The sequence below is a fragment of the Setaria viridis genome, chromosome 9 (assembly GCF_005286985.2).
Source record: "Setaria viridis chromosome 9, Setaria_viridis_v4.0, whole genome shotgun sequence".
In the NCBI taxonomy this organism is placed as follows: domain Eukaryota; kingdom Viridiplantae; phylum Streptophyta; class Magnoliopsida; order Poales; family Poaceae; genus Setaria; species Setaria viridis.
This window is the reverse complement of record NC_048271.2, coordinates 40088330-40096562: the sequence shown is the minus strand read 5'-3', so window position 1 is coordinate 40096562 and position 8233 is coordinate 40088330. Positions and strand designations below refer to the sequence as shown.

Sequence of the window (8233 nt, the reverse complement as noted above, 5' to 3'; positions counted from 1 at the left end):
AATTGGTCCCTCTTTTGTAAATGCAAAAAAAAAATTAGAGAAGAAGACGAAGACGACAATTGCCCCTTCCTAGTTAATCCAATTCTAATTTATTCTATCCAATCAAACTGGAAACCACAGATCCAACCCGGTTTACCCGGCCATTATATTGGGTCAGTTCAGAATCCATAAGATCCAGCGCGAATTTCAGTGAGGCGCCCAGACCTGGCACAAGAATTAATTTTCTATGTATCACAAAATTTGTTTGAAGTTTTAATTAAAATTCAATGAAGCTGACCTTCCTTCCTTCATCTTTTTTTTTCTCGCTTTTTCTTGAGCAGCAGCAAATCAACCAATTGTGGCTAGTGTAGTTCAATCAAGCGTAACACATTTCTCTGCAGAATTCACGTTACTGCACGAACGATAGAGTGGCGCGCGTGGCGTGGCTGTACATCGATGCGAATGTCAACTGGTGATCACCTATGGTCCACAAGCATATGCATGATGCCATGATCTCAGTTTCTTTTATCGCTCTAATCTCGATCTGCAGTATCTGTGCGGACAAGTGGATGTTCGTGATAAACGAGCTTGTATGAATATGAACTCCAAGGCGCCTTGGTTCGACAGTTTGGAGTCAACTAACGATCGATTTGCTGCAATTGTCAGTTAGTTATTGTTCAAAATTTTAACTCCTCGAGGCCTTGGGTTTTGAGCAGTTGAAAGTTGGAAACAGTAGTAAAAGGAGGTGGTCACACTGTCACACAGACTAGTAGTGTATTATGCGTGGATACTCCGTTTTGGGTTTACTGGATTTCCTAGCTATTTTGGGTTTTTATATGGGTTTTGCTACCACCTAAAGCCCATGAAACGTCCCAGCCTCATCATAATCTCAGGAATGGGCCGGACCACAAATAACCTCGAATCATGAGGCAACAGCCCGGTTAGGAAATCAAAATGAATGGGAGTTGCTAATTTCTAGGTGACTGGAATTTGCTCCTTTTTCTATAAAAAGTAAAAAAAAATTATTCCTCAAGTATAGTGTTAGTCTGGATAATTCTATATGCCAAATTTGTATTTGCATTTACTCCTCCAGCTATGTGTACTCTATAATAAGATTTGTCCTTCTATTCGTGCAACAAGTAGAGTTTTAAGTTGAAATTCTGTGGGATAATAGCATACAGCCAAACCATACCATCATAAATTATGTTTAAAAATAAACTTTTCATCATTCCATTATTAGCGTTACTCATATTCTCGCAATGTTCCAGCAATGGCTTGATACGGAGACCCTAAAATCCTGAAACTACGCCTTGACACCGAGAAAGCGGAAGACCGGTACGCTTCAGGCACTCGGTTTCAATGAAAACGCCACCCCGAGACCCATACAATTTTACCGATTCATAGCAGCAAGCAACGAGCCTGTGATGATGGATGGCACCGGCGAGCGGCGTCCCAGCGCGAATTCGAGCTGTGGCGTGCGTCATGAGGGGGAAATGGCCGTTCGTGCTGGGAGTGATTCCTCGCGCGCTGGACACAACTGTACCAGCTTACTTCCTCCGTTACTTATTTTAATTTTTTGGAGAGTCAAAACATCTTAAATTTAATCAAATTTATACAATAAAGTACTACGTTCATTATACCAATTAAGTACCATTAATTTCTTCATTAAATATATCTCTAAAGTATATCTATTTGGTGCTATAAAATTTTTATGATCCTCTCTATAATTTTAATCAAATCACTTTTTAAAAAATCGGTAATGACGTGCAATTGCAATTGGAACGGAGGGAGTACGACTTTGGCTTTCGTGGCTTCATCCGTGGCGCACGCAGGTGAGACTCGGAGAGCATGGCAGTTGCCATTTTTGTACATAGAGCTGAGAGCCTGAGAGCCAGAGCCTGGCGCCCGGCGGGGCGGTATCCGACAGGCAGACAGGCAATAGGCGCATAGCCGAACATGGAAGTATGGAAGTGGAACATCGTAGGGCCTAGGCCGCTACGCAGGGGATCTACAGGGCTGCAGGTATATCCATTTTCGCCAGGTCTCACAGGTCTGGATACGAATGCGACATGCTCTTGCTCAGTCCCTGCTGCACTGCTGGCTCGAGGGGGTGTTTGAATACGAGGTGTTAATCTTTAACAGTGTCACATCGAATGTTTGATGCTAATTAGAAAAATTAAACATGAGCTAATTATAAAACTAATTGCAGAATCATGTGCTAATTCGCGAGATGAATCCATGAAGCTAATTAATCCACCATTAGGCACCATATTGTCAAATCATGGACTGATTAGGCTTAATAGATTCGTCTCGCGAATTACACTCACAATTAATTTTGTAATTAACCTATATTTAATACTCCTAATTAGCATCAAATATGGATGTTAAACTTTCACACCATGAAACCAAACTAACCCTTGGAATCCTCTATCTGGTGGCCATCCGCATCACAGCACAGACACACACGTCCAGCAACTCTCCTCCCCCAGCCACAGCTCGGCTGCGCACACAGTCGGTCGACCCCCAACAACCTAACCCGCTGCGCATTTACAGCACAGCTGCGCCTGCCGCTCCCGTCGCTGTTGTCGCATTGCAGCTCGCTCGCATCGTGTCAAGATTCCCAATTCCCATCCGCCCACCCCAAGTCACCAGCATCATCATTTAGTTGCCCATCACCATCAACCGATCTTCAACAATACTGATGTACGCAAGAAATATCTCGTCTCGATCGGTGACACACCAGCAAGGCGGCAGACGCCCATTAACGGTACTAATCGATCAATCCTTTTCTAGGACGGGCTGCTGCAAATCGATCACAATCAGGAGGAGGAGCCAGGGGAAGAGAAGTGAAGCAGACGACTCACCACCCCCAATCTGTCATTCTCCCCTCTCTTATTGCTACTACCACGAATCGTCCAAGGAACTAGCCACACACAATTACACATACAGAGAGCTAGAGAAGCCATCTCTCCGATCCTGACAGCGACTGCTGGTTGCTACGCGACGACGTCGAACCGAATCCGATCAGTTGGTGAAGTTCTTGACGCAGGCGTGCGGCTCGCCGGCCTTGGCGGCGGGTGTGGCCTCGACGGTGGGGGAGGGCGGGACGGGGGTGCAGAGCAGCTCCCGCGGCAGGTCCGGGATGCCCTTGAGGTAGAAGGTGTAGAAGATCTTGAAGGGGAAGACGATCTGGTTGAGCTTGACCTGACCGTAGGCGCCCTCGAAGACGCCGGAGCCGCCGGTGACGGCCAGGTACGACTCCTCGTACGTCAGGTAAGGGCCCTGCACCGAGATGTGCCCGTAGTCGCCGAAGTAGAAGCTGTAGATGGCCTCGTACCGGTCGCCGTTGCGCTCCGGGACGTGCTGGATCAGGATGCAGATGCCCGCCGTGATGCCCAGCCGCTTGTCGAGGCTCCCGCTGTACACCTGCGAACAAAGAAGAGATCGAGGCCGTCGCCGATCAAGCAGGGTGCAAGGAACAGAGCGGATCGAGCAGCAAGACAAAAAAAAAAGAGGACAGACAGACCTTGTTGGTGAAGGGGACGAGGTCGCCCAGCGCGTTCTCCGTCTGCTTGGCGCTGAGGCGGAGGTAGGCGGGGCTCTCCCGGTCCCGCTCGTTGAGCTCGTACACGTAGAGCTCCTGCACCTTGGTGGGCCGCGCGTCCTTGGCCACCGCGGGCTTGGGCGAGAACAGCGACGCCCGGACGGCGCCGCGGCCCCGCCGCGCTGTGTTCCCGGCCACCGCGACCCTCGACGGCGCCGCCTGCTGCCGCGGCGTGGCGGCCAAGCCCGCGGCGCCGCCGGAGGCTCCCCCGGCCTTGACGGGCACCGGGGACCGGGCGGCTCTCAGCGCGGCGGCCATGACGAGGTTGGGCTCGATTCGCGCTGGGGAATTGGATTTGGTGGCAGGCAAGTGGTGGGTGCGATCAGTGCCAGCAGTGGCTGCGTGTCTCTCTATTTAAGCAGGGCGTGCGGTGGCAGACCGGGGTTAGGTGCGGCGCGCGTGGTCATCGCGCTCATCGGTGACGGGTCCTCGTCTTTTCCTGGCCGGAGCTCCGGCCACCGGCCACCGGCCAAGGTGGCTCCATAATTGGCACGAGTACAACATGCGCCGCTGGAGCCGGTCGCCGTCTCACTTTCAGATCTGGGAAGCGTTTCTTTGGGACTTTGCACGCAGCGTGCGCGCGTGGTCCATGCTTTTGCATTACCGATTGATCCTCTCTGATTATATTTTTCTTAAAAAAATGGTCTCTGATTATTCGTTTTGATTAGAAGAGTGGCGAGGAGCAGGTTCGTTCCGGGCCCCCGACGTCGCCGATTGTTTAATGGTCAGTCGTTGCACGACATGTGGTGATACTAGTAAACATTCAGCACGAACTCCTTGCGGGGCTCTTGTTTATCCCTGGACGTCGAGCTGTGCTGGAAACTACTGGAAAGCATCTTCCCGCTCGTCGCCTGCGTCTGCGTCTGGATGAGAGTACGAGACTACGAGAGCTTGGACGGCGACTCCTCTCCGGCCTCTGGACGGCTAGACCGATTGCGCGTCCCCCTTTCGAGCTGGACGAGGCGTGTTCCCTTGGCGCGTTCCACAGAAGAGGATCTTGATCGGCATCGGTTACCGGCAGATCGCTGGCGTGATTGAGCTGTTTCACTCCAACCGGAAAAACGAGTAAAAACTTGATAAATGTCTAGTATGCAGAGGGAGGAGCGGTGCTGTCCATTTCATTTACCAGATTCATCGCCCCCACCTCTTCCATATACCAGATTCATCGCCCCCACAGCTCGGGTGTTCATGGGCAACAGCTAGTAGCCAACATTGGCACAATGGCACCGTGACAGGGTCTTAGTCTTGTTGACTTTTCTAACATTCGCGAGGGGGCCTGGATGTGCCACCTGCTGCGCAGGTACCACCAAATGTCCAAGATACTCCCTCTCCCCGTACAAGTGCATTTTAAGATGGTGTTTGGATCAGTAGTTCATGGGCTAAATTTTAACTCATAAACTTTAGCTCCTAAAATTTAGTTAAAATTTAGTCCTGCTGGGCTGTTTGGATCCATGGACTAAAATGGACTAAAGTCCATAAATGCTATTGAACAAAGACACTTTTACCCTCCTTCCCTACCCCTGGCGCATACACCTTCTTCCCCAACCTTTACACTCACTACCCTTCTTCCTCCTCCAAATCCGCCCGCCATTGCTTTCGCAGACGCCCCCCATCGCGTCCCTCGCTGCTCGCCAGCGCCTCCGCACCCACTCCCAGCCACTTTTTGCTCCGTTGGCCATGCTCTCCTGCTCCGCCGTGGCCACCGGAACCGCCTTGAGCCGACTTGTAGTATAGCTAGCACACACGACGACCGGAAGCCGCCGCCGACGGTCGCCCACCACACGCGATGCCGGGGTCGCGCGGTGGGGGCCGTCTCCCACGGACTCGCCGCTGCGGCGAGATCCGAGGGCCGCCCTGCGCCGATAGATCACCGCGCGAGGCGAGGCGGAGGCGAAGGAGGAGGTGGCGGCTTGGGCTCGGCGGAGGCGGAGGCGCCGGCGAGGCAAGGCAAGGCGGAGGCGACAGCAGCGGGCGAAGGAGGCTCCGTTGGGTGGAGCGTGCGGGGTGAGAGAATGGAGAGAGAGAGAGAGAGTGCGGGGAGGATAGAGAGGGGAGGGGGCAAGTGGGGAATAATGGTATCCGGGAGCACTTTTAGCGCCTTTTAGGGTCTCTTTGTGAGCAAAAGATTTTAGCCCATATTTTAACTCTTTGCTCCCTTTTGCCCACCTGTTTGGATTCCAAGAGCTGAATTTTGAGCTAAAAGTGTAGAACTAAAATTTAGCCTTTGGATCCAAGGCCCTAAGGATATGGATGAGAAATGATATTATTGTCCCTATGTACAGGGAATAGATAGCAGAAAATAGCAGTAATCGTTGCAACATTATATAATTTGAAAAGAATCAGGGAAGTAAGATGCGCAGCAGAGTGCGGAAGAAACGAGAAAGGCTCCTCATGCGATGATGGCTGAACCGCTGGGTGTTTGGATTTATTTTTTTGCAAACGAGACCCACGTATACTAGCACAACTTGGACTGATGAGCGCGTTTAATATGGGACGTTTTTTGAATCCACAATTGCAGTCTGAAGTCAGACTATTTTTTTCAGGCCCAAAATAAAAACCCACAAGTGGGTTGCATCGGATCTCGACAGTCAAACAGCTGCTATTGCTGCTGCAAGAGCGGCGGATCCGCGTACCCTCCCAGTCCCAGCCCAGAATGAGAACGATCCCAACGGTTTGTTCACTTGCTTGCAAATTGGATTCTGTTCATCAGGACACGCCACGATTTTTGAACTGTGCTGCTGCTGGTGAGCATGGCCGCGCCCTCGCGTCGTAAAGACTAGTCGGTCCCGATTCACATCCTCGATGCCATGCGCTTGGAATTGGAATGGGTCGCCGTGCCGGCCACAGGTCGGCGAGTATAAACCCAGCCAGCCGAGTTTATATCAGCAGCAGCATGTGGAACCATGCGGCGAAGCGCCGCACCCACACCGATGTCACCGACTCACCGTGCGTCCGCAGCCGCATGGGTCTGTGGCCGAGCGTGCAGCACGCACCCAGTTCGGTTCGGCGTTGACGGTCAGAACCACGGCTGCTGGTGATCAGGCATGGTGTGAGCTGCGAGTTCGGGGGCGTGCGAAGGCGCCGGGGCGATAGGCGCGACGCCCGCGGTGCCTTGTGAGTTGTGACGACTGACGACGTGAAACAGGAGGGAGGATGGGTAAGCTTGGGGGGCACGCCGCACGTGTTTTTGCTGGTGCGGTCCTCCGCACTCTTCCTGGCTCGTGTGCGCGCACTGACCGACCCGACCCAGAGCAGCCAACAACACATGGTCGCATGCACCCGAACGCCGCGTGCGGCGTGCCCGTCCCCGCCCGTTGAGAGAGACGACTCGCCGGCCAGCTTGGGCAGGTGGGCCTTACCCAAATACAGAGGAGCCTGTTTGGAAGCCTCTCCTACGACGAATCAACGGGCCTACTGTGTCCTGTTACGCTAGTTGATTGGGTTTTGGGCTTAGATGACAGGTCGGCTGTTGGAATGGGCCTAGGCCTTGTACGAGCGCTCGTGCGAGGCTGTTCAAGGAGAATATGCTCCGCGTGGGCCGGAAGAGGAAAGCCCGTCTGCCCTACAGGACTGAGATAAACAAATTCGCTGATGGGAAGCTCACCTCCGATTCAGTGATTCCCCCCCCCCCCAATATTCAGTGATTTTTGGGAGAGGAGAGATGGTGAGTTCAAGAGTTCAAGAGAGACCCTGGTCTGAGGGACATCAACCGAAATCCCCAGATCAATCTTCACGAATCGCCATGATCACTGAATCTGTAATAAGTTGTGCTTTGTTTGTACCAGGTCGGCACGTCGCGCTTCAGAACCAAAGTCGCGCTTTCTGCAAGGCATGCGTAGTTCTACCAAGCTATGCTTTGATTAGTTGCGCTTTCTGCAAGGCATGCGTATATCTACCAAGTTATGCTTTGGACTTTGGTGAGGTATTCATGTTTTCTTTGGCGGCTACCTACTCTGCCATTACCTGCTCAGCAGTCCAAAGTGAACAAAAGAAACTACACAGATAGTCTTAACTAACCACACCCAATATGTTTGCAGAGCTAAAAGGAATGCGCCATGCTGGTTGAAGTTGAACTACATACACTTGGCTAAAGGCCAATTGTTATTTGTTGGATATATAGTTTCAGTATCTGCTTTGGTGGGAAGAAGTATTTTTCGTTGAGTCAGGTTCAGTAGTCTCAGTAGCCAACGAGCCACTGATGTTTGTTCATCTACAAAAAAAATATTATCTGAAGAAACGCGTACGTACAGGAAAAAGTGTCATCAGAATAATTCCTTCTGAGAATAACTAACTGTGGCAGGCTTGTTCGCTTGAGCTTATTCAGCCGACTTATCAACCACCAAACAGTTTTTTCCTCTCACAACAAATCAGCCGTTTCAACTTTTCAGCCGGCTTATAAGCTGAAGCGAACAGGCCCGCTGCCTCTAACTTCCCATTTCTCCCCGTTTCTTCTTCTAGAAAGCAGGCCATTTACTCGAGCACCTTTCATGCATGATAGTGATCCGCGGAGCGGAGCAGTCACAACTAGTCCAGAGCTCTTCGTTGTCTTGTGTGGTCTCCGAAACCGCAGGTGTCAGCACAACTATCCTGGAACCCTGTACTGAAAATCTTATTCTAGATGAACCAACGGGACTACTTGTTCGGTTCAGA

General features: G+C 51.5%; 1 protein-coding gene across 1 annotated transcript; it reads right to left on the bottom strand.

Annotated features, from left to right (window-relative positions):
* Positions 1 to 2740: 2740 nt before the first annotated feature.
* On the bottom strand, positions 2741 to 3927 carry LOC117840603 (allene oxide cyclase, chloroplastic). Its single transcript, XM_034721124.2, has 2 exons — positions 3506 to 3927; positions 2741 to 3405 (listed from the first exon to the last, which is right to left on the bottom strand). Exons 1-2 carry the CDS (start codon positions 3839 to 3841, stop codon positions 3004 to 3006), a joined length of 738 nt encoding a protein of 245 aa, XP_034577015.1. The 5' UTR covers positions 3842 to 3927; the 3' UTR covers positions 2741 to 3003.
* Positions 3928 to 8233: the final 4306 nt, after the last annotated feature.